The following is a 27,235-nucleotide window of genomic DNA, read 5'->3' as shown; positions in this document are numbered from 1 at the left end:
TGGGACGGCTCAGGCTGGTGGAAAGGCAGGTAAACCTTTGTTGAATGATTATTAGGAATAGTTTGTCTTTTTGCCAATGATATCAACCAGGAAGATGAGAAAAACATGAGGAGGGAATTAGCGAAGTTTGAGAAATGGTGTAGAATCTGGCAGCTAAGATTGAACATATGAATATAAGAAATGCCATAGTGGGTCAGACCAAAGGCCCATCAAAACCCAGCATCCTATCTCCGACAGTAAACCAATCCAGGTCATAAGTACCTTGTGGGATCCCAAATGATAGATTCAATCCTTCTTGCTCATAACCAAGGATAAGTAGTGGGTTTCCAAAGCCTACATGGCTTGACTAATAGTTGTTTATGGATTTTTGCTTCAGGAACTAGTCCAAAACCTTTTTAAATCCAACTATGCTAACTGCTTTCACCAGATCCTCTGGCAAATGTTCCACAGTTTGTGCACTGAGTGAAAAAATATTTTCTCTGATTTGTTATAAATGTGCTACCTATTAGCTTCATAGAGTGTCCCCTAGTCCTAGTACTATTTGAAAAGGTAAATAACCATTCCACTCCACTCATGATTTGATGGACCTCTCTCCTATGTCCTCTGTCATCTCTTCTCCAGTCTGAAAAGCCCTAACTTCTTTAGCCTCACCTCCTAGGGGAGTTGTTCCATCCACTTTATCATTTCGGTTGAACTTTTCTAGTTACACTACATCTTTTTTTAAGATGGGGCAATCAGAATTGCACACAATACTCAAGATGTGGTTGCACCATGGATCGACAAAGAGGCATTATATCATCTTGTTTTATTTTCCATTCCTTTTCTGATAACACCTAATATTCTATTTATTTTTTTGACTATCGGCGAACACTGAGCCGAGGATTTCAAAGTATTTTCCACAGTGACTCCAAGATCCTTTCCCTGGGTGGTGACACCTAATACAGAACCCAGCATTGTGGAACTATAGTTTGGATTATCCTTTCCTATATGTATCATTTTGCACTTCTCCAGATGCTCAATTCCCCAGCCTTTCAAGGTCCTCTTGCAGTTCCATATCTCATATTTATTTAAATTTCTATTCTGCGTGCATCATTCATTAAGAGTGGGTAACAAGGGTACATACATAATAAAATCCAAAACAATCAACAAAAAAAATTAGGAAAAGACATAACTAAGATTGGAGCTGCTCAACTGGAGTCAAATGCTAAAGTAAACAGGTAATTTATTTTAACAATTCCTAAACTACTTACAACATTCAGTCAGTCAAAGCTGGTCTGGAAGAGAGTCCTACATTATTTTTCACAATCTAAGAACATAAGAACTTAATGTTATAATTATTCATGACCTCTTTAATGAGCATAACCCTGGTTGTTTTCTAATTAGCCTTACCTCCGTGGTGGAGGGCTTATAGCTTTCGTCAAATCGTCCTTGCAACCTCTCATAAAATCTTTATCCCTGATTCATCCATATGAAATGCTTCTCATTACCACAGCTATTGTTAGCCTTGTGATTATCTACTGTCCGCCAGGCGTTCTACATCATGACCCATCTCCTTTACTTGAAACCATCTCAAGCCTACTGGTTGACCTCTCGAAAACCATAATTACTGGAGATTTTAATATCCACTTAGACTTCTCCTGTTCTCATCCGTCCTGCATTTTCTTTCCTAGATGCCATGGAAACGCCTTGGCTGGGAACAAATCATTGATGTTCTCACCCACAAATTAGGCCGTACCCTTGATCTTGTGTTTTGTAACCCAATGTTTTATCTCCCTACCCCCAACTATGTTTTCTGTACACCTTGTACCCTGGTCTGATCACTCGCTATTCCACCTTTCCTTTAACATTAAAGGCAACCCTTTAAATCTCAATTCCAACAAGAACATAAAGATCCACCTTAGAAGAAAGAAAATAACTACAGAAACATTTATCGAAGCCTTTCTACCAAACACACCTTCAACAATTAGCTCTGACATAAACAATACTGTATCTCTTTGGAATTCAGCAATCAATACTACACTCAATGCTACAGTTCCATTAGTCCCTTCAATCATAAAAGCGAAGCACCATCCCCCTGGTACTCAACTTCTCTACAAACTTTCGGGCCAATACAGTAAAGTCCGCGGGAGAGCGGACGAATGCCCGCTCTCCCGGCACACGCACCGACCCTTCGCCGGTGCGCACGATTCTGAATTTTAATTAGGTGACGCGGTAAAGAAATGGGGAAAAGGATGCGCTAGGGACACTAGCCGCGTCCTAGCGCCTCCTTTTGACAGGAGCGGCGGCTGTCAGCGGGTTTGACAGCCGACGCTCAATTTTGCTGGCGTCGGTTCTTGAGCCTGCTGACAGCCACGGGCTCGGAAACCGGACGCCGGCAAAATTGAGCGTCTGGTTTTTGGCCCGACAGCCGCGGGCCGAATTCACTTTTTTTTTTACTTTTTTACTTTTCGGGACCTCCGACTTAATATCGCTATGATATTAAGTCGGAGGGGTGCACAGTTTTTACTGCTTTTCTGTGCACTTTCCCGGTGCCGGAAGAAATTAGCACCGACCTTTGGGTCGGCACTAATTTCTGAAAGAAAAATGTGCGGCTTGGCTGCACATTTTACTTTCTGTATCCCGTGCGCATACCTAATAGGGCCCTCAACATGCATTTGCATGTTGAGGGCCCTATTAGGTGCCGCGGGTTGGACGCGTGTTTTCCTCCCCTTACTGAATAAGGGGTAAGGGAAAACACGCGTCCAAGAGCAGGCTAACAGTGCGCTCCATCGGAGCGCACTGTACTGTATCGGCCTGTTTGAAATCCACACTTAGATGTCACGACCGTCACTGGTGCAAACATCGTACAACCTTGGCCAACAATTCATATTTTAGTTGCCTGAGGAAATACAAAAAATAAATTGACATTGCCAAAAAATCCTTCTATTCTCAAAAAATAACTGCTGCAAACAGAAACCTCTCTGTCTTGTTCAAAATTGTAAAATCTTTAACTACCACTTCTCAATTTGACCACTCTGATGTTAACAATACTCTCTGCAACCGCATCACAACCCACTTTCAAGATAAAATCTCCAAAATTACCAGTAGCTTCCCGCAACCCTCATATCATCAACCAATTTCCCTTCACCAATCTGCACTTGGTCTGTTTTCTCACATGTAAATCCTTCATCTATCACTCGTATATTACACAAATCAAAATATCAACCTCTCCTTTTAATCCTTGCCCTGGCCAATTTCTAAAAGCCTTAGGCAAACTTGCAAGCCCTTTTCTGTGCCAGCTTGTAAACCAATCCTTAGACTCTGACATTTTCCCAGACATACTTAAGCAAACATCTATTCGCCCAATTCCCAAGAAAAAAAACAAGAACATTACGAATATTGCTAACATTCTCTCACCTCTCTAGCGAAAATTCTTGAATCCATAGCCTTACACCAACTCTCTGAATATGTATCCGAGAATGCTCTTCGTCACTCAAAACAGCATGGTTTTCATAAAGGCCATAGCACTGAGACATTACTACTCTCCTCTTTTGTCACCTTACTAAGAGGTTTTGACACCAACACTGATTATATCTTAGTGCTTCTAGTTATCTCAGCCACCCACTAAATCACAAAATTCTTCTTCACCAGTTATAGTCTATTGGCTTAACAGACACTATTTTAAACTGGTTCAGTTCATACCTAACAAATTGTCCACATCATATCAATATTGGTCCGTATTCGTCTGACTGGTATACTTCCTCTTCTGGGAGTAGCTTGCTATGATGGCGGTTACTACCCCTAAACAATTAGCTAGATACTTCACTTAGATGCAGCTCCAGTACTGCTAACTACATCAATGGTGGGGGTGGAAGGGAAATAGATCGATGGCAGGGATGGCGGGGTGGAAGCACCATTCCACTCTCACATACACACACACACACACACACACACACAGAAGCACAATTCCTTTCTCACATACACATACAAGCACCCTCCCTGTCTCACATATACATTACACTCTCACAGAAGCACCTTCCCTATCTCACACACAGAAGCACCATTCCACTCTCACATACACACCACATACACACACACAGAAGCGCCCTCCCTTTCTCACATACACTCTACCCACACACAGACACACCCTTCCGATTTCAAATACACACACACACACACAGGCCCCCAGGTGAGCAGTTCATCTTCAGCCCGCCAGCTTGGTCTCCGGTGGTGGCTGGCAGCATCGCTTTTCTTTCCTTCGGTCCTGCTGGCACAGTGTGCACAGACTCCTCTGCGGTCTTATTAATTTTTTTCTCCCTTGTTTTTGGTGGACCTGAATGGAAAGTGGGTGGGCCACTGCCCACCCAGGCCCACCCATAGCTACGCCACTGCATCTTACCCTGAACAAAACAGGGCCAGAACAATTTTCTTAACAGCTGGTGTCTCAATAAATGGGATATAATTGACTCTCTTGGGTCTTTCTTTCCTATAGAGCAATATGAGAGAAATTATATTTTAAACACTGTGGCAGGATAATCAAGATTGGCTTTATAAACGGAGTGGAACTGAAAAAAAAAAAAAGTGGGCTGGTGCCTTGTTTATTTACTTTATTTGATATATGGTCCTGTTATTCTGAATTAAACCATGGACTAATGATTTTTCATTTATTTGATGTCAGGTTGTACCTTCATTCATTTCTTCTTCAGATGGGCTTCGTCTCAGATGGTGATGAGCTGATTTGCAAGGTTAGTACCTTGTTGGAATGAAGGCCTTTCCAGAAGTCACCTGTGCAGACATCTGTGGCCCCAGGGCTCAAAACCAGAAGTTGCTGCTTGGTTGCACAGCTCTTCAGACATATGGAGGTCAATATTCAAAACTAAATATTTAAATGGCTAACTTGGAGTTAGATGGATAACTTATATGTGTCATGTGCACGGGTTCAAGGATCTCCTGGATTTTGACCAACTTTGTACCTCTACTGAGGGGTTCCAGTGTGAGCAATTCCAGTTACTAATGTGGCAGCTTATAAGAACCGATCACACATTCATCTACCATCCCCCCTTTTCCTCTCCTATTCTAGAGAGGGTAATGATATAGAGAGGGTGATTATATTTTTCTCTTAACAAAATCACAGATTACAAAAGAATACAAGTAGAAAAAAGCATATCAAAGCTAAATACATGTACAAAGCAGTGGCCGTGTACTTCCCTGAAAAGACTGTCCAGTCAGGAAGCGAAGCAGTCACTGCACAAGGATGGGGATCATGATTGAAAACAGGGGGGCCTTCATGCACAAACTTGTGTTTGATTGGTAGCTTGCTGGCTTTCCCATTTCCTGGTTCTCGTCACAGTCTTTTATGCTTACTGGATGTGTCTCCCTATCCTTATTACTGCCTAATTTGCATCAAAAAGTTCTTCACATTTTCTGTTTCTGCGTTTTACTCTCTCATTAGTGGTGACACAATGACACGCACTCCTTTTCCTGCCTCTGCTTTTTGCTTCCCCGCCTGTCTTTCTGTTTTACTTCCTGGCTTTACCAATTTACTCTTTCCGGTACAATCATTATTTTGTATTTACTCTATTTCCAATAATGTTTACAATCACAAGGTGTATCACAAGGTGTACCCCAGGGCTCTTCTCTATCTTCCACACTTTTCAATATTTATCTACTCCCACTCTGCCACTTACTCTCTAAACTAGGACTAAAATTCTTCTTATATGCAGACGATGTACAAATACTTATCCCCATTCAGAAATCCCTCAAAGAAACCCTACATTTCTGGGAAACATGCCTTGTATCTATCAATTCCCTCCATTCCAATCTCCACCTTGCACTCAATGCCTCTAAAACTGAAATCCTTATACTAACAAATCAACCGAACGATTCCATCCACCAAATATCTCAAAACGCCTCACAAACACACACGCTCCCGCCCACTGTCAGAGACCTAGGAGTCTCCCTAGACAATCAATTAAGTTTCAAATCCCACATCAAATCGCTTCTAAAAGGGGGTTTCTATAAACTCCAAACCCTCAAAAAACTGAAGCCTCTCCTCCACACACATGACTTCCGCACTGTTATGCAGACTACCATACTATCAAGACTCGACTACTGCAACTCTCTCCTCATAGGCCTCCCAGCCTCCACCATCAAACCCCTTCAAATCCTACAAAATGCGATGGCTAGAATCCTAATAAACACAAGAAAAACTGATCACATCACTCCTGTATTACAAGATCTCCACTGGCTCCCGATTACTTTCCGCTCTCAATACAAAACACTCACCATCATTCATAACACGCTATACAAAAACAACTCCCCCTGGATCGAAGACATGCCACACTTCCGTCAAACCAACCGCCCCACCAGAAACTTCCGTGCAGGCACCCTTCACACCCCCTCACTCAAAATTGCTCACCTCACAACCACCAGAGAAAGAGCCTTCTCCAATCGCTGGCCCCACTCTCTGGAACTCCCTTCCCGCAGAGCTCCGATTAGAACCATCCCTAAGCCATTTCAAAAAAGGAATCAAGACCTGGCTGTTTAAACAGGCCTACCCCAACTCTTCTCAAACCTAGTCAGTGACCTCCGCCTAACCTCCCCACTCCCACCCTGCCCCACCCCCCCTCCCTTTTTAAAATACCCTAGCTCTCCCTGCCTCTTCCTCTACCCCCCGCTCCACCTCCCCACCCACCTCCGCCTTAGTTCCCTCCCCGCCCCCCCCTCCTCACCCCCTCTGCGTTCGCCTTTCAGTTGTACATAAGTTCACATGCCTTACTATTATTGATTATAAGTTTATATTTTATTTAGCCAAGTTTCTACTACTCTCGTTGACCTCTATAAAATGTTCTTTCGTGTGTTATCTAACTTTCCTTTTATGCATCGTTCATTGTAATTTTCCTTTCTCAGTTACCTGTAAACCGACATGATGTGTCCTACGAATGCCGGTATATAAAAAGCTTTAAATAAAATAAATAAATAATAAATTATAAGATTATACAAACTTGTTTTTACCCTCCTACCTGTTTGCTCACAGTATGAGAAAACTATCTAAATGCAGCGCAGTGCCTGTATTGTATAGTATATCTTTCTTAGCCATGCGGTTTCACAGAGTTATCAGAACAGGAAATCAGCAGGGAGTGGGCAGAAATAATTTACAGCTTTTAACAGACTTTCTTTTCAGTACTTGTCTCAGTAACTGCAGAGAACAAGCAGAAAGATACTACATTTTCTAACACAGATAAGCTTTTTTTCCTGTATTTGCATTGCCATATGCAATATTATATATATGTTGTTTCTCTATGTGTGCACCACACAATGAGTCAACTAGATAACTTGGAGTTAGATGCATAACATGAGTTAGATGGATAACTTGGAGTTAGATGGGTAACTAACCATTTAGATGGATAACTTGTGAGATATCCATCTAAACAGCTTTGAATATTGACCTCATAGAAACTAACCTGCCACCTTGGATTGTTTTTTATTACTCTTCATAAGTCAGATTTATGCTTTTTTGCATTATTATTCTTCCTTGTTGGGGTGTATGAGAGACAGGGTCAAGACAGATGAGGGTATGGGAGGGAGGTATAGGAAGGGAAGATAACATTTGGATTGGAGGAGGGGTTTTAGGGGGAATGTTTGGGTGGATGTAAGTTTGGAGAATATATATCTTTGGATACTTGATGCAATGCTGGGAGAGTCTCTGGGTCCAGACCCGCATCCCGCTCAGAGACATTCCGATGGCAATCTCTTTGTGAAGAGGTGCCAGAATAAGTTTTAGTTGGCTACCTAGTTTTATTACCTATAAGGGTAGTCTAGAAGTTAAGTTGTTTGACCAGATCTGGTTTATTTTGTGACCTGGGGGTTACAAAGTTAAGGTTCAGACAGTTTCTACAAGATGGGTGGGGGGATTTTTTGTTACTCCAGAAACAAGTAATGCACACTAAATGCTGCATCTATTTGCAGACAGGCTGTTGGAGACATGGCAGACTTATGTGACTTCATTATACGATATTTGCGTGTAATAATGTTATTTGATCTCATTTTTCTTCCACTACTATATGGCCCAGATTAGAATAGTCTCATTGAGCATCCAGAGTCTCCAACCCAATTAAGAGGAAGAGGATGTTGCAGTTTCTAAGGAAATCTCAGGCACATACAGCACAGTTACAGGAAATACATCTCTCTCGTGCTGAACCTAAGTTGAAATGAGTATGGGTGGTACAGGTACGGGCAGCATCATAAACCTCACAGAGTAGGAGGTCTGCATTTTAGTGCATAAGGATCGTCCCATTCCATCTAGATATTCCTCTCTCGATGCAGCCCAGCACTCTTCTGGCTTTAGCTATCACCTTGTCACATTGTTTCTCTGTCTTTAGATCACCAGATAGTTACTATTACAGCAAGGTCCCTCTCCCAGTTCATGTGCATTAGTCTTTCACCGCCCATCACATACAGCTCTTTTGGATTATCGAACCTCAGATGCATGACTCTGCACTTCTTGGCATTGAATCCCAGCTGCCAAATCCTCAACCAATCTTCAAGCTTTCTTAAATAACTTTTCATTTTCTCTACCTCTTCAGACATGTCCACTCTGTTGCAGATCTTAGTATGATCCGCAAATAGACAAACTTTACCTTCCGAGTAGGTTCCATTTACTATTAAATGATGTCTCCAGTTTGCACTCCATGCTACTACCTTGGCACCCATTCCCAAGCTTCTCATTTTGTTCTTGAATCTATATAGGACCGTATCAAAAGCTTTCCTAAAATCCAAGCAAATCATATTGAGTGCTTTTCCCTGATCCAATTCTCTAGTCATCCAATCAAAAAAGTCAATCAGATTTGTCTAACAGGACTTCCCCTGGTGAATCCATCCTACCTCAGGTCGTGCAACCCACCAGATTGTAGATAGTTCATTATCCTTTCCTTTAGCAGAGTCTCCATTAATTGTCCCACCATCGAGGTGAGGCTAACAGGCCTGTAGTTTCCAGCCTCCTCTCTGCTCCCACACCACTCTCATTTCCAGGGATCTATTGAGCAGGTCTTTCAGTGGACCCGCCAGCACATCTATCAGCTCCCTCAGTATCCTGGGATGTACCTCATCCGGCCCCATGGCCATGTCCACTCCTGAGCTCTCTGTAGGGAGCTGCTATATAGACTCTCAGGGGTGATGGCCACTCAAGACCCCTCAAAGGGAGGGGGCTGCATTTGAATGGTAACTTCCCCCTTATACTAACCTGCACTCTTACTAACTGAACTAAAGATTCACCCAGGCCTTAAAGGGATCTGTTACATTATGTATTCTGATTGACTCATTGATTTATTTATTTTATATACCGACATTGGATCTGAGATATTGGTTTACATTCAGGTACCAGAGGTATTTTTCTATCCCCAGAGGGCTTATAATCTAAGTTTTGTACCTGAGGCAATGGAGGGTAAAGTGACTTGCCCAAGGTCACAAGGAGTGTCAGTGGGACTTGAACCCTGGTCTCCTGGTTTGTAGCCCCCTGCTCTAACCAACAGGCTGTTCCTCCTCCCCCCCAAATCAAATACTTCAATGTGATTTTCTGATCACCACCCACTTTAAATTGGATGGACCATGGTAGATTGGCCAGATTATGCCCTTTTGGGGAAGAGAGACTTCCTGGACTTGGTGAGAATGGTCATTGTGGATTTTGACTTTTATCATAGTCCAGGTGTTTATGATCCCACCTTGAAGTGGAGAACACTCAAAGCTGTAATGCGGGGAAAGATAATAAGCTATACTCGTCATTTAAAATTAATTAATTTGGCTGAACAGAGAAGGCGTGAAAAAGAAAACCAGGAGCTATAAAGGGAACACAGGCAGATGAGGTTGGTCAAAATTTACTTGCAATTGTCAAATCTGAAAAAAGATCTTAGAGCCCTCCGAACTGGGAAAATAGATGTAATAAAGAAAGACATTACTTACGAGCACGGAAACAAGCCAGGCGCCCTCTTGGCCAGAGCAGTGCAGAAGAGAGAACCTTGCACTCATAGATTCAGGGTCCGGTCTCCAGCTGGGTGCTCATGTAAGATAGTGCAGGTATGGGGGAGGTGGTATGGACCTTTTATGAAAATCTTTACAGTAGATCTCCACACAATAATGAGAAGACATAGATTCCTTCCTGCACAGAGAGAATTTTCCTTCCCTGACAATGGAGATGGCAGAATGCTTGAAAGCCACCATCACTGAACTGGAGATCCAGGGGGTGATGGCAGTAGATTGTCAGTTGGTAAAAGCCCTGGATTTGTTGGCAACTATATTGATTTCTTCAAGAAGTGTAGCGTTTTGTTCCTGTCTAGACCTAAGGATATTTTCAGTTACCTTAGGGATTCTCCACATGCAATAAAAAAAATTAAAGAATGCGAACGTTACAATACTCATTAAAAAGAAAGTTGGTAAGATGGAGATTGGGTCCTTTAGACCTAGAAGAACATAGGTCATGCCATATTGGATCAAACCAAGGGTCCATCAAGCCCAGCATCCTGTGTCCAACAGTAGTACTTGGCAAGTACCCAAACATTAAATAGATCCCAAGCTACTATTCCTTATTGATTAATAGCAGTTTATGGACTTCTCTAGGAACTTATCCAAACCTTTTTTAAACCTATATCGTAGATCAACTAGATGTTAAAATTTTGGCTAAGGTACGGCAACAGCGCTTGGTGGGTATGATGCCAGATTGGGTTTATTAAAGGAAGGTAGTCAATGACTCTCTAACATTCTTCATATGACCAGGGCATGAAGGATTACTGGGGCTGTTCTTGCTCTGGATGCCAACAAGACCTTTGATAGGATTCAATGGCCAAACCTCTTCAAAGTGCTAGAGAGGTTTGGATTCCCAGAAGAATTTAATAAATGGATATATGTCCTTTATACCTCTGCCACGGCATATTTATTTATTTTATTTATTTAAAATTTTTATATACCGGCATTCATGTTGCAAACACATCATGCCGGTTTACATATAACAGGGGTGTACAGTAAACAATTCAATAACCTATTTGTGTAGAAGGAAGCAGTTACAAATAACAAGGTAATAGAACTGGGAGGAGAGAAGAAAAGAAAGAGAATAACATTAGGTATAGGTATTTACATTAGTAATAACATTTTTACATGTGGAAGTGGTAGAATCTGGCTGAATAGAATTAATCGGTGTCCGGGAAAGCTTTTTTAAACAGCCAGGTCTTAAGTCTCTTCCTGAAGGTTGGGAGGCTGGGCTCCTGTCTAAGGTCCGGTGGGATGGAGTTCCATAGAAGGGGGCCGGCTGTTGAAAAGGCCCGATCTCTCAAGGTAATGGTGTTTGGTAGTTTTGGCTGGGGGCACTTGAAGAGATCCTCTGAGTGTGTCTCTTGTAGGTCTGGAGGAGTTATAAATTTGGAATGGGACTTGTAAGTCGAGTGGGGTGTGTTGATGGATGGTTTTGTATATTATGGAAAGAGATTTGTAGAGGATTCTAAAGTGAACAGGCAACCAGTGGAGATCTTTTAGGATTGGAGATATATGGTCCCTCCTCCTGGAGTTTGTCAGTAATCTTGCCGCAGCGTTTTGTAACATCTGGAGGGGTCTAGTATAGGAGGAAGGTAGGCCCAGAAGGATAGAGTTACAGTAATCGATCTTAGAAAAAATGATAGCTTGTAGAATGGTTCTGAAGTCCTGAGTGTGGAAGAGTGGTCTAATTCTTTTCAGAACTTGGAGTTTGTGGAAACAGTCCTTGGTGGTTCTGTTGATGTAAGCTTTAAGGTTCATCCGGTTATCAATTAATACTCCTAGATCTCTCACCTGTGTAGTAGTTGGGATAGTTGGAGGATTAGAGATGGCATTATTATCTGGGGAGATGAGAAGCAGTTCTGTTTTAGAGGAGTTTAAAACTAGGTTTAGGTTAGCCAGGAGATGTTTAATTTCGAAGAGACAGTTTTCCCAGTGAACCAATGTTTTTGTGTAAGATTCTTTAATGGGTATCACGATCTGGATGTCGTCGGCGTAGAGGAAATGTTTGAGGTTAAGGTTGGAGAGGAGTTGGCAGATAGGTAAAAGATAAATGTTAAAGAGTGTAGGTGACAGTGAGGAGCCCTGAGGGACTCCTATGGATGCATCCATTCGTGAAGATTCTTTGTTCTGTATCTTAACCTTGAAGCCTCTGTTGGAGAGAAAAGATTTAAACCATGAGAGAGCGGTGCCTGAGATACCTATAGAAGCCAGAATGGAAGTGAGAATGGAATGATTGACCGTATCAAAGGCGGCTGATAGGTCCAGTAGAATTAAGAGGAAGGATTGGCCTTTGTCAAGGCCCATTAATATGAAGTCAGACATGGAGATGAGGAGGGATTCTGTGTTCAGAATCCCTCCTCATATATCCTGGTTAATGGTATACTTACTGCCCCTCCCCAGGTAGCTGGTGGGACACGGCTAGGTTGTCCTTTGCCCCCTCTCCTGTTCAATATGGCAATTGAGTCCCTTGCTCAAGCTGTTCAGAAGAGCGAGAGGATTAGCGGGTTGAAAATAGAAGAGGTGTACCACATCTCTTTATACGCAAACGATGTTCTGATTTACTTGACTCAGCTGGATAGCTCTGCTTTTCCTCTAATGTGACTGCTGTGTGAATATGGGATGCTGTTGTTACCAAATTAATTATACAAAATCTGCGATCCTTCTCCTGGGAGGTGAGACCCAACTACCTAATAGTCTGTGGCAGTTCAGATTGGTTTACATAAGAACATAAGAAAATGCCATTCTGGGTCAGACCAAGGGTCCATCAAGCCCATCATCCTGTTTCCAACAGTGGCCAATCCAGGCCATAAGAACCTGGCAAGTACCCAAAAACTAAGTCTATTCCATGTAACCATTGCTAATGGCAGTGGCTATTCTCTAAGTGAACTTAATAGCAGGTAATGGACTTCGCCTCCAAGAACTTATCCAATCCTTTTTTAAACACAGCTACACTAACTGCTGTAACCACATCCTCTGGCAATGAATTCCAGAGCTTAACTATGCGCTAAGGGGTTGATTTTTAAAAGGAGTGCATGCGCACATGGACGCACCAGTTTTATAACATGCATGTGCACGTTTTATAAAATCTGATGGCCACACGCACATGAGTTCCGGATTTTAAAACCCACGCGTGCATGTGCGGGCGGCTCGCGCAGGGGGGAACTTCCCTACCCCCCTGCCTAACCTTCCTTCCCTTTCCCCTTTCCCCTCTCCACCCTGACCTCTAACCCCTATCTACCTACACCAAATTTTTTTATTTCATTACTTACTGCTTCTCCGGAGCAGAAGTAGTTTCCACGTGCTGGCTGGCTGGCTGCCAGCGTGAATTTCCCCAGGATAGCGGCTAATGGCTGCTATCCTGGTTGGCCTCCGACCTGCCCCACCCCTCCCCGGCCAGATCCCACCCCTTTTTCATTGCCCGGCACTTGTGCGCATACCAGGGTTTTTGCGCGTGGCCAGGCCCGTTTTACAATGCGTGCGGTACACGCAAGGCTCAGCCACACACGTAAACCCCGGTATTTACACATACGGCTCTTTGAAAATCTGGGCTTAAGTGAAAAAGAATTTTCTTTCATTTGTTTTAAATGTGCTACTTGCTAACTTCATGGAGTGCCCCCTGGTCCTTCTATTATCTGAGAAAGTAAATAACTGATTTACATTAACCTGTTCAAGTCCTTTCCTGATTTTGTAGACGTCTATCTTATCCCCCCTCAGCCGTCTCTTCTCCAAGCTGAAAAGTCCTAACCTCTTTAGTCTTTCCTCATAGGGGAGCTGTTCCATTCCCCTTATCATTTTGGTAGCCCTTCTCTGTACCTTCTCCATCGCAATTATATCTTTTTTGAGATGCCTTTTCCATGCTATTGACTCCTCAGCTGCACAAATGTATGGATTTGATGCAAACGGAAAAGATGCCTGCACCAGGAAAACTCTGATTTTTGATAGCCCAACGAACCCTAATTAGCTGGAAAATAACAGCTAAATTTGCAATACCTGGTTTTGTGTGGCCAGATAATGTCAGCCTTCACCGGTGATATTCAATAGCTGGTTAAGTAAAAATGCACTATAACAAAAAGTAAAAAATGAGAAATCTCTCCCAGCCAAGCTGTAGCACCCAACCCTCATCCCTACTCCCCCAAACCCTTCACTAAATAGATTAAAATATTATAATCCAAGTGATCTGACTGCTCCCCACTCCACATCTTTCATGTTAAAATGCCTCTCCCTCCTCCTCCTATCCCCTGCCACCTCCCCACCCTCCCGCAAGCTTTAACGTTGTGGTTATTCCAGCTGCAGACATCCAGCATTGCTCGCAGGATATGAGGCTGAGTAAGCTTAGAAAGCATTGCTGCATGGAGCAAACAAAACCAGGTCCTGCATTGCAGAAAGCATTGGGACAAGCACAGAAGCACTTATCCTGTAAGCTGGCAAGTGCATCAGAGGTTAGGTTAAATTAGGCACATAAACTCCCACTGATATTCAGCAGGACAAGTCTCCCATGCAATGTACTTGGCTTAAGGTTCTCCAGGGACAGATGCACGGATAACGTTTAAACCTAACAAAAACTTAGCCAGTTAAATACTAAGAAAGCACAAACATACGTTTGCTCATCAATCTGAGCACCATTCCCCCCCCGCCCACATCCCAAAATAAAAAACATGATGAAGGGCACTGAACCTGATTTCCTCCTCTTCCCGTCCCAAATTCCCAAGAGAATAGAAAGCAGTGGCAGGCAACAGCAGCAGCAGGAGGACACTACCCCCCCTCCCGCTTTTCCATAAAACACAAGGGCCCCAGATCCCCTCTTAAACCCCCACCCACAACTCCTACTGCTGCTGCGTCCATCGGCCTCAGTCGGCTTTGACCTCTGTGCCTCACCTTTCACCTTTCTCTCTGCTCTCCCTACCGCCGCGTCTGCTTGCCGCTCTCTCCGGCGTCCCCGGAACGGCAATGGCAAGGCTATCCGCCATGTTTCTCCTGAGGGTCTCCTGGGATGTGCGCACGCTCACGCCACCCACGTCTTCATCCAGGTCATGGCGGGAACCTCGGGGGCGTCCCCCTCGAGCGACGTCATCACATCCGGGTATTTACCTGTCCTTCGTTTCCTAACAATTCGAGTTAGCAAGGATTGGATTCGGCTCCGGTCTGAGCTGCTCTGCCGCTTCCGTGCTGCCGCTGGAAGCTCTCTCTGCCCTTCGGGGTATTTCATCTAACCTGGGTACCCGCTCCTCGGGGGCCCTTTGCTTTCTTTCGGGTGCCTATCTGGGATACCAGGTACTCGCTCCTCGAGGGCCTGCGCTCCCTGTCTCGGTGCCTGCAATTCAACTACTTCTGCCTGCTGGGATCTACTTCTATACAGCTTCCAACTTACAGACCGATTCAGTAAAGTCCGCGGGAGAGCAGGCGAACAGGCGCGCAATGCAGTATTTAAATTAGGTGGTGCGGTAGAAACGGGCAAAAGGAGGAGCTAGGGATACTAGCGCGTCCCTAGCGCCTCCTTTTGGCCCAGAGTGGCGGCTGTCAGCGGGTTTGACAGCTGACGCTCAATTTTGCCGGCGTCGGTTCTCGAACCCGCTGACAGCCACTGGCCGACTTCAAATTTTTTTTCTTTTTTTCTTTTTTTTTTTACTTTTTTTACCCTTCGGGACCTCCGACTTAATATCGCCATGACATTAAGTCGGAGGGTGCACAGAAAGGCAGTTTTTACTGCTTTTCTGTGCACTTTCCCAGTGCCCGAAGAAATTAGCGCCTACCTTTGGGTAGGCGCTAATTTCTGAAAGCGAAATGCGCGGCTTGGCTGCACATTTTACTTAGTGAATCGCGCGGGAATACCTAATAGAGCTATTAGGTTCGGCGGGTTGGACGCGCGTTTTCCGCCCCTTACTGAATAAGGGGTAAGGGAAAACGCACTGTACTGTATCGGCCTGTTAGTGAGTAACCTAACCTTTACCAGTCTGTCTCATCTACAGCTCTGCACTGGGAACCTGCAACCGGATCTCCCTATACCACCATGTGCTGTTAACATCTACCATTGTGAGACGGGGCTCCTGTGCCGAGGGTCCCTGGACTGCTACTTCTGGATCACCTCACTACTGCCACCTCTGGTGGTATCATCCAGCTGTATAATAAAAGACAAATCTCTGTGTTTGCGTGTCTCGAGTCTAGCCTAGTACTACGGTCCCTCACGGGGCTCCTCGCCGTGGGAATGGCCATCACCGCAGTACCCAAGAATCCACTCCAACACCTCAAAATCCTCCTACCAGCACTGGACCTCTCCAAAACCCACAAAAATAAAATTTCTACAGTGTCCCACATTTCTTTGACAGCAATGCTGGTAGCTTACGCTACCAATGATTCTGTCATATAATCCAACCGATGGCGTACGCTGCCAGCGATGCTGTCATATAATCCAACTGATGGCGTACGCTACCAGCGATGCTGTCATATAATCCAACCGATGGCGTACGCTGCCAGCGATGCTGTCATATAATCCAACCGATGGCGTACGCTACCACCATTGCTGTCATATTTATTTATTTATTTAAGGGTTTTATATACCGGCATTCATGAAATGATCACATCATACTGGTTTACAAATAAACAGGGGTGCAATAAATACATCAAAAACAGAAATAACGTGTCGAAGAAAGTAGTTACAATTAACAAGGACTATTGAACTGGGATCAGAGGAAATAAAGATAGTTTAGCAGAGACTAAATTATATACAAGGAGAAGAGGTACAGCTGCTGTGTTGGATATGTTGATGGCGAGGTGCATTAATTTAAGTCCGGGAAAGCTTGCATAAACAGCCAAGTCTTGAGTCTTTTTCTAAAGGTTAGGAGGCAAGGCTCCTGTCTGAGATCGGGAGGGATGGAGTTCCATAACAGTGGGCCAGCTGTGGAGAGGGCTCGATCTCTTAAGGTAATGTGACTAGTGGTTTTAGTAGTGGGTACATGGAGGGATCCTCTGTATGCGTCTCTGGTAGGTCTTGTGGAGTTGTGTAAGCGGAGAGGAAATTGTAGGTCAATTGTGGTGTGTTGATGGATGATTTTGTATATCAAGGATATGGATTTGTAGATGATTCTGAAGTGAATTGGTAACCAATGAAGGTCTTTTAGAATTGGGGAAATATGGTCTCTTTTCCTGGTGTTTGTTAGTAAACGGGCTGCTGTATTTTGTACCATTTGGAGCTGTCATATAATCCAACCGATGGCGTACGCTACCAGCGATGCTGTCGCATAATCCAACCGATGGCGTATGCTACCAGTGATGCTGTCGCATAATCCAACCGATGGCGTACGCTACCAGCGATGCTGTCACATAATCCAACAGTTCCCTGTACGTACTCGGATCAGTCCAGACTGCTGGGTTATGCCTCGTTTCCAGCAGATGGAGACAGAGAAAAACTTGAAGAGCACCCTCTATTAACATGTTGTGCCACCTGCGTCCCTTCAGTATTTCTCTGTCTCCAGCAGATGAAGGTGGCAGAACCTGGGGTCCTCCTATATTTATTTATTTATTTATTTAAAAACTTTTCTATACCGTTGCTAAGTTAAATACCATCGCAACGGTTTACATGTAGGCATATAAATTAATGAGGGTAAAAGCGTACAGTAGTACATTCTAACAGGTGCCGTTAAAGGTTTGGTTACAATATATCATTAGGCATAAACATTTAGCGAAGTAGTTTAGCTGAAAAAAAAAAATTTTCTGATCTTTAAGGGTTTCTGTCATTTAGGAATTCCCTTATTTACCATTTGTTGGATCAAGCAAGTCTAAAAAAAAAATAAATTAGCAAGGTCTTTCAAAAAAAACAAAACAAAACAGAAGAGGGGATCCTGCCTTGCCATTCCTCCCAGAGGGTCGCTAGTTCCTAGGAAGACCATCCCCCCCCCCTGGTTGTAGGTTGAGCTAAGGGTTGGGGGCCCAGTAGCTCGCATACCCCGGGAGATGTCAGCCTGACTGGGTGAGTACTGGTGGTCCGGTCTCTCCCCCTCGGCCTTAGCCTTAGTGACGCGACATTCCTCTGCAGAGGCTTAAAAAAAAAATGTTTGAAAGGCTGTGAGCGGATGATTTTTGCCACGGTTTAGTGTTTTATTTCCCGCTCTCTTCCTCCCGGGCATCCAAGGCAGTTTTTAAACTTTTCTTTTCTTGCCGGCGCTGCTCCCCCCTCTCATCCGCGTGTGACATGATCTGCTGCCTGCGGGGAGCCGGCCTCTCGGCTTTCCTGCAATAACGTTTGTTCGAGGTGCCTCCCAGGCGGGGAGGGTCCCTTTATGGCAGTGGGGAGGTCGGGGTCTAGATCCTGTGCTTTGGCCGTGCAGCCCGGTGCCTCTGTAAGTCGCTCTGTCAGTCGGTCGGCCCCGTTCCTGCTCGGGAATGGCGGCCATTTTGGATGCAGTCTTGTCGGCGGCAACACAGGCAGCAGGGGGAGGGGATTCTTCCTCTCCACTTTTTCCTCCCGATCTCATCCTGAGGGTCCCTTGGACTCTTTGCAGGACCTGCAGGAGGAACTGATGACCCCTCCCCTGGGGTTTTTACCACCTAAATACCCCTTTTTCTACTGACTTTGTGCTTTTAATGCACAAAGTCTATTTGGCTAGTGTCGCTCAGCAGGGTGAGGCCCCTCCTCCCCCCGAGCATGTGTTCAGATGACAGAGCCCCCTCTTCCAAAGATTCTTAGGTCGGCGGAGTCGCAGGAAGTTATTAGGATTCGTACGCTGCAAGGTCAAGGAGCTCCGGATCCACCGGACCAAGATCAGGTCCCTTACCAGGACCTCGATCCTCACCATAGCCTACTAGTCGAAGGGGATGATCCGCGGGTGCGTTGCCTGTTTCAGAGGGATGAGCTTGACCCGCTGATATCACATGTCCTAGCCGAGCTGGGAATTAGCCCCCTATTCAGGAGGTTCCGAATAACTCCACGGTGGATCCTGTCCTGGCAGGCTTGCGTGATCTGGCTCATATTTTTCCCTTTCATCCCATGCTGCTGCAGTTGATGATGCTAGAGTGGGATACGCCGGAGGCAGGCCCAAAAGTGGGGCGGGCAATGGACAAACTCCATCCGTTGCCTGAGGATTCCCTGGATCTTCTTAAAGTTTTGAAGGTGGATGCTTTGGTTTCCGCAGTCACCAAAAGGACTATCATCTCTGTTGTAGGTGCAGTGGTTCTTAAGGATCTGCAAGACTGGAAACTCGAGGTCCATCTTAAGAGGATTTTTGAAGTGTCAGCTCTTGAGGTCAGGGCAGCTGTGTGTAGCAGCCTTATGCAATGTGTGAGCCTGAGGTGGGTTCAGCAACTCCTCAGTGCCAGGGATCTTTCTCCCCCAGAAGCGGAAAGGGTGGAGAGTTTGGAGACTGCAGTGGCGTACAGCGCTGATGCCTTATATGACCTTCTCCGGGTCTCTTCCCGGACCATGGTATCAGCAGTTTCGGCCAGGAGATTGCTCTGGCTCCGCAACTGGTCAGCAGACTCTTCTTCAAAGTCCCAGTTGGGGTCGCTCCCCTTTAAGGGAAAGTTTTTATTCAAGGAAGATCTGGAACAACTAATCAAGTCCTTGGGGGAAAACAAGCTACATAAGCTAACAGAGGACTGACCCAGGGGGTCCAGGAATTTCCTTCCTTCTCGCGCTTGTTTTAGGGATTAGCACTGTCTGCATCAAACTAGACCCTCATCAGTTGGACAGAGACAACCTTCGGCAAGGTTGCAGTCGTGGGCTCACTCCTTTCGCAGCCACAGATCTGCCCGAGATGGGTCTCTCAGGGAGCTTCGGGCCCCAAGTCCACACAATGAGATAGCTCCGGCCCACTCCTCGGTTCCATTGATAGAGGGTCGACTCTCCCTGTTTTACGAGGAATGGGTCAAAATCTCGTTGGATCGGTGGGTTCTAAGAGTCATCGAACATGATTACGCTTTAGAGTTTGCTCATCCTCTGCGAAATCACTTCATGGTTTCCCCCTGCGGTTCCCCAAAGAAGAGGCAAATAGTACGTCAGAGAATCTTGGCGCCATCCTTCTTGTTCCCCTTGAGGAGTGCGGGACAGACAACTACTCCATCTGTTTAATGGTTCCCAAAAAGGAAGGTTCGTTCCATCCAATTCTAGTCCTGCAGAATGTCGTCAAAGCCCTCAAGGTTCCGCATTTTCGCATGGAGACTCTGCGGTCTGTCATCGTGGTGGTGCGCAGGGGAGAATTTCTGGCTTCCCTGGATTTATTGGAGGCGTATCTTCATATTGCGATATGCAGGGATCATCAAATGTTCCTGCGGTTCATGATCCTCGGGAACCATTACCAGTTTTGAGCCCTTCCATTTGGTTTGGCTACCATTCCCCGTACCTTCACCAAGGTCCTTGTCATGGTGGCAGCGGCACTTCATCAGGAGGGGGTCCTGGTCCACCCCTATCTGGATGACTGGCTCATTGGGGCGAAGTCGGAGGAACACTGCTGCCTGGTAATTGGGTAATTGCCAGGTTCTTGTGGCCTGCTTTTGGCCTCTGTTGGAAACAGGATGCTGGGCTTGATGGACCCTTGGTCTGACCCAGCATGGCAATTTCTTATGTTCTTAATTCAAAAAGTGCTGAATCTTCTACGTTCCCTCGGCTGGGTGGTCAACTATGCCGAGAGCAATCTGGTACCTTCCCAGGTCCTGGAATGTTTGGAGTATGCTTTGATACTCAGGCCGGCAAAGTTTTTTTTAGGGACGAGCCTGCTCTTAAGCTTATGGCTCAAGTTCAACATCTCTTGTTCCTACGCGTTCCCAAGGTCTGGGATTATCTGCAGGTTCTTGGTTCTAAGGCATCAACTCTGGATTTGGTACCTTGGGCTTTTGCTCATATGCGGCCTTTACAAAGAGCTTTGCTTTCCTGCTGGAAGCTGATTTCAGAGGAGTTCCATATCCCTTTGCCACTCCCCGAGTTTGCCAGATCCAGCCTGCTCTGGTGGCTGGTCCTCGATCACCTACAGCAAGAAGTGAATCTCGAAGTGTCTCAGTGGGTAATCATAACCATGGATGCCAGCCTCTCCAGTTGGGGGGCAGTGTGTAAATCTCAGTCAGCTCAGGGCCATTGGTCACGAGAGCAAGCGAGTTGGTCCATCAATTGCCTAGAAATGAAAGTGGTGCGATTAGCATTAAGGAGGTCCTCCCCCTGGTCCGCAATCGAGCAGTGCGAGTACTGTCCGACAATGCGACGATAGTGGCCTACATCAATCGTAAGGGGACATGAAGAGTCGGCAGGTAGCCTCAGAGGGGGACAAGTTGATGGTCTGGGCGGAGCGCCATCTGGCTTGGTTGCAGGCCTCCCACATAGCCGGAGTAGACAATGTGCAGGCAGATTTCCTACGTCGTCAGCATCTAGACCCCAGAGAATGGGAGCTGTCCAAAGAGGCAATGTCGCTACTCTCTTGCCGTTGGAGTGTCCCACATCTGGACTTGATGGCGACCCAGAAAAATGCGAAGGTCCCGTGCTTCTTCAGTCTCAGATGAGAACATGGAGCAGAAGGAGTAGACGCCCTAGTACTCCCATGGCCCAGAGACGTCCTGCTCTACATGTTTCCTCCTTGGCCTCTGGTGGGCAAGGTAATCAGGAGGATAGAGGTTCACACAAGTACAATTATTCTCATTGCGCTGGAGTGGCCCCGGAGACAATGGTATGCGGACCTAGTCAACCTAGTGGTGGACGGTCCTCTTCTCCTTGGACACCTTCCAAACCTTTTGTGCCAGGGTCCAGTGTTTTTCGATCAGGCGGATCGCTTCTGTCTAGCGGCATGGCTTTTGAGAGAAGAAGATTTGCTGTCAAAACAAAGCAGGATGCTGCTGGGAGCAGTACCAATTTACCAGCCTGCCTGTGCTGTTGGGAGTTTAGGAAAGAGCTTGTTGGAGTGGGAGAGTTAGGGGTAGGTGTTTCAAGAAGATGAGGAGGGCGGGTTTGGTGGGAACCCAGAGCCTGTGTGTTTTTTTGAAAATTGGAGAGAGGGTTGATGAAGCTGCTTCAACCTCAGTGGCTCGCAACATATTTTTATTCTTTTTATGGGTGGGAGGGGGAGGATCAGGCACTATGCTTATTATAATTTTTGTGCTTTTGGGTGCTGAAAGGAAGCAGAGGATTGGGCCTGCTCTTCTAGAACTTTTTTTTTTCTTGGTGCTTAGCCAGTTGTATTTTCAATCTAGCCCAGTAATGGCGAACTCAAGTTCTCAAGTGCTACAAATAGGCCAGGTTTTCAGGATATCCACAATGAATATGTAGGAGATAGATTTGCATACAATGGAGGCAGTACATGCAAATCTTTCTCCTGCAAATTCATTGTGGATATCTGAAAACCTGGCCTGTTTGTGGCACTCAAGGACTGGAGTTTGCCATCACTGATCTAGCCAAAGTTATTTGGTTATAGAACTGCCCTGATGCCATTCTAAAGTTACCAGGATAAATTACCCGGATAATGTCAAACATCTGAGTTAGCGGAATAAATTACCCTGGTAATGTCAAATATCTGAGTTAGCGGGATAAATTACCTGGATAATGTGAAATATCTGAGTTAGCGGAATAAATTATCTGGATAATGTGAAATATCTGAGTTAGTGGGATAAATTACCTGGATAATGTGAAATATCTGAGTTAGCGGGATAAATTATCTGGCTAAGAATTCCACCTTGGAGCGCCCCCAAACCACCCCCAAATTATGCAGACAGTTTTACCTCGTTAACTACTTAGCCAGATAACTTGGAGATGATCTGAGCTCAGGAGTTTTGAAAGGCCACAGTTTGTTCAGCATTTAGCCAGACAAACCATTTGAATATTGGCCCCTTAAAGCAAGATGGCAAATATGGCCATAAATCCATCTAATATGCATGCTTTCAATCCTGGAGCTGTTGCATAGACCCCAGCTGATCTGTTTTTTCCTTTAATTCTTTGTAATGAGGGCTCCTCTGTGCTTATCCCAGGCTTCTTGAATTTTGTTACCATTTAGGTCTTCAGCACTCTGTAGGTCGTTGTCTACCATTGACTCTATGCTTCTGTGTTAGATCAATTAGGAACCTAGTGGGACATTTGCAGTGAAGTGCAGGGTTTAGTGGTTTTCAATATAAAGGATATTAGAAGCATGGTGGGGCATTTAATGTGAGTTGGATGGCTGCTTAAATCACAAACAAACTTTCTCACTAATCTTGCTTCTCTTTATTTCAGAATGGGTCCTCCCTTGCCCGTAAACAAACCCCACATTTGCATGTTCACCTTCATCATCGTCAGCAGTATGGTGCTGATGGATGCCTACCTCGTGGAGCAGAATCAGGGCTCCCGGAAACTTGGAATCTGCATCATGGTCTGTGTGGGTGACATTTCGTTCCTGATAGTCCTCAGGTACATGGCTATCTGGGTAGGGGCTGAAGTGAGAAGTGCCAAGAGAGGTTACGCCATGATTCTGTGGTTCCTCTATGTCTTTGTACTGGAGATCAAGGTCTACTTTATCTATCAGAACTATAAGGCAGACAGGAAAAGTCTGGACATCACTGCTCGCAAGGCCCTTACCCTTCTGCTCTCCATCTGCATTCCAGCTCTGTATCTCATTCTAGCTGCTGTTGAGCACATGGACTATGTGACAACCTTCAAAAAAAAAGAGGACCTAAGAAACCGTATGTTTTGGGTCATCATTGATATGCTGGATGTTTTAGATGTTCAAGCCAATCTATGGGAGCCTCAGAAGAAGGGGCTGCCCCCCTGGACTGAGGGCTTGCTGTTTTTTTACTGCTACATTTTGCTATTGATCTTGCCATGTGTGTCACTAAGTGAGATCAGCATGCAAGGGATTAACATCGTGCCACATAAGATGATGTTATACCCAATGCTGAGCATGCTCACCATCAACATGGCTACCATCTTCATCAGGGCCTGCAACATGCTTTTCTTCCAAGATTCCCATTCCTCAGGTATCTTCATGGGCAAAAACATTTTGGCTATTGCACTGAAAATCTGCACCTTTGTGCAGTATAAGAAACAGCTGCAGGATATTCCAAGTGGGTTAAGCCTAGATTTACAGCACAATTCCACTCTTCAGCCCCAGTTGACATCTCCAACCCAGTCTCTCACCCCTGAACTGATGGCAAGAGACAACACGTGATCTGGAGAGTGCATACGTTTTGATAATAAATACCTTTGCCCATACATAGAGTTAATCTGTATTGGAAGGAAATGATCTTGCACAGCAGAACATGTGGCTTGACGCCTGTGCTGATACTAAAATGGGTAGATGAGAGTTCCCTGTCATTATGACGCATAATGGGATCATTTTTACGAAGCATGACAAGCACTGAATTACAGATCTATTTTTCTTTTATAACTAGATTGGAAAATTGACAAAGTATGTAAATTATAGGTTAAACAAACAGGTGACAAACTATAGACCTGGATTGCCTGCACTTTTACTGGAAGCTTCTGTCTCACATAGCTCAAGAACTGGCAGCTGGAAGTTCTTCTGGGCCTTGTAACTTCAAATCATCTAGAACAGACTGCACCATTCAGAAATTATCCTGAAACATTGTGAGGTTTGGCATTACTGAGGCTGATGTCCCAGGAAAATAATAGGATCATATATCTCATATGCTATGGAAGAGACTAGAATTATCATACTGGAACAGCCTGGAGCTATGTGAATGGGAGCTGACTGTTTGGAGGGATTGCCAAGGGATTTTAGAGTCTTATGTCTGCCTTTCCAGTGCAGCTAAATTGCACAAAGCAGAGAAGACAGCTCAGGGGTGCTCACCTCACCATTTACCTGACAGATAACAGCTGGATGGTGGGCTGCAGAAACATTTCTTACCTAGCTCCAGGCGAATAGTAGCTGCTTGGTTGAGGGAGCATGCCTCACCGGTCAGTTGGACAAGTGTGCCTCTTTGGTTGGATGGAGGGAGTATGATCTGCCGGTTGGATGTGTGCCTCTTTGGTCAGATGGAGGGAACATGCCATTATGGTCAGTTGAATATACTGTAGACACTTTATAAAAATGGAAGGAGTGTACCTTTTTAGTCGGATGGAGTGAATTTGCCTCTTTGCTTGAGAAAGCTTGCCTTGCTGCTCAGTTGGGGGAGTGTGCACCTTTGGTCAGTTGGAGGGAATATACCTTGATGGTTAGATTGAGAGAGAGTGACTCTTTGGTCAGATGGAGGGAGTTTGCATCTTTGGTTGGATGGAATTAAAAGTGTACCTCTTCATTTGGATGGAGGGAATATGCCTCTTTGGTTGGTTGAGAAACCATGTTTCCAGCTCAGCTGAGGGATTGTGCCTCACAAATCATTTGAAAGGAATGTACCACTCTAGTTGGTTGGAGATCTGTATTATTTGGTCAGATGAAGGGCACATGTCTTTGTTGGTTGAAAAAACATGCCTTGGGTTTCAGTTGGGGGAGTATATCTCTTTGAACAGATGGCAAGAGCAAAGCACTATGGTCAGTTAGATATACTGCAGTCATGTTATTAAGATGGAGGAAGTGTGCCTTTCTGGTCAGATAGAAGGAATATGCCTCTTTGTTTAGATGGGAAGGAGTGTGCCACTTTGGTTGGATAGAAAGAATGAATGTGTCTCTTTGGTAAGTTGACAAAGAATGCCTTGCTGGTCAGTTGAGGGAGTGTGCCTCTTTGCTGAGATGGAGAGAATGTACCTTGCTGGTCAGTTGAGGGAGTGCATGACTTTAGACAGGTGCTGGGAGTGTCCTTAGGGGTCAGTTGAGGGATTGTGCCTCTTTGATGAAATGGAGAGATTGTGCCTTGCTGGTCAGTTGGAGGAGTGCATGACTTTAGACAGGTGGTGGGAGTGTCCTTGCGAGTCAGTTGAGGGAGTGTGCCTTGCTGTTCAGTTGGTGGAGTGCATGACTTTAGACAGATGGTGGGAGTATCCTTGCTGGTCAGTTGGAGTAGTGTGTGTCTTTGGATAGATGGAGAGAGTGTGCCTTGCTGGTCAGTTGGAGGAGTGCATGACTTTAGACAGGTTGTGGGAATGTCCTTGCTGGTCAGTTGAGGGAGTGTGCCTCTTTAATGAGATGGAGGGAGTGTGTCTTGCTGGTCAGTTGGTGGAGTGTGTGTCTTTGGATAGATGGAGAGAGTGTCCTTGTTGGTTGAATGAAGGGAGTCTGCCTCACTGGTTGTTTGGGGATGGGGAGACAAGTCTCAGAATTGATGATTTTCAGCCAAGTAAAATGAACCAATGGAGGGTGTGCTTGTATATCTGCATACAGATAGAGTCTGTAGATACACCAGAGTCATGTTATAAAGTGAACCAATGGAGGGTGTGCTTGTGTATCTGCATACAGATAGAGTCTGTAGATTTACCAGAGTCATGTTATAAAGTGAACCAACCAATCAACCTTGCTTGGAAGATTCAGATAATATGCATTTTGGGGAGAGAAAATATATCTTATTGTTGGTGGAGACTTACTTTTTCAAGTTCACAATTTTTTATTACATTTTTTAAATAAATTTTGAAATAAAGAAAAGTCATCCTCAGTAAAAAGAAACATAAATGATTAATTCACAGAATTAATCAACAAAAAGCTATCAAACTCTAAAGCTACATCTACAAATCACACAAGAGTAGGATAGACTATGAATCACAGGAGAATAGGACTCACACTAGCGATCACGCAGGAATAGGGATCAGACTAGGAATCACGCAGGAATAGGGATCACACAGGAATAGGACTCAGACTATGAATCACGCAGGAATACGACTCAGACTAGGGATCTCACAGGAATAGGACTCACACCATGAATCACACAGGATAGGGATCACGCAGGAATAGGGATCACATAGGAATAGGACTCAGACTAGGAATCACGCAGGAATAGGACTCACTAGGGATCACAGGATAATAGGACTCAGACTAGGAATCATGCAGGAATAGGGATCACGCAGGAATAGGACTCTTAGGGATCAGAGGAGAATAGGAGTCAGACTAGGAATCACGCAGGAATAGGACTCACTAGGGATCACAGGAGAATAGGACTCACACTATGAATCACGAAGGAATAGGACTCAGACTAGGAATCACGCAGGAATAGGACTCACTAGGGATCACGCAGGAATAGGACTCAGACTAGGGATCACGCAGGAATAGGACTCACTATAAATCACGCAGGAATAGGACTCACACTATGAATCACGCAGGAATAGGACTCACTATAAATCACGCAGGAATAGGATTCAGACTAGGAATCATGCAGGAATAGGGATCACGCAGGAATAGGACTCTTAGGGATC

The 27,235-nt window shown here is 44.9% G+C and overlaps 1 protein-coding gene across 1 annotated transcript; it reads left to right on the top strand.

Moving 5' to 3' along the window:
* Window positions 1–4,674: 4,674 nt before the first annotated feature.
* Window positions 4,675–26,393, top strand: LOC115086649 (transmembrane protein 121-like). The gene is made up of 2 exons (XM_029592786.1): window positions 4,675–4,724; window positions 23,174–26,393. The coding sequence occupies exon 2, from the start codon at window positions 23,175–23,177 to the stop codon at window positions 24,102–24,104; it is 930 nt and encodes a 309-aa protein (XP_029448646.1). The 5' UTR covers window positions 4,675–4,724; window position 23,174; the 3' UTR covers window positions 24,105–26,393.
* Window positions 26,394–27,235: the final 842 nt, after the last annotated feature.

Source organism: Rhinatrema bivittatum, chromosome 3 (genome assembly GCF_901001135.1).
Source record: "Rhinatrema bivittatum chromosome 3, aRhiBiv1.1, whole genome shotgun sequence".
NCBI lineage: Eukaryota > Metazoa > Chordata > Amphibia > Gymnophiona > Rhinatrematidae > Rhinatrema > Rhinatrema bivittatum.
The sequence above is the reverse complement of the archived record's forward strand: the minus strand, read 5'-3'. Positions and strand labels throughout refer to the sequence as shown.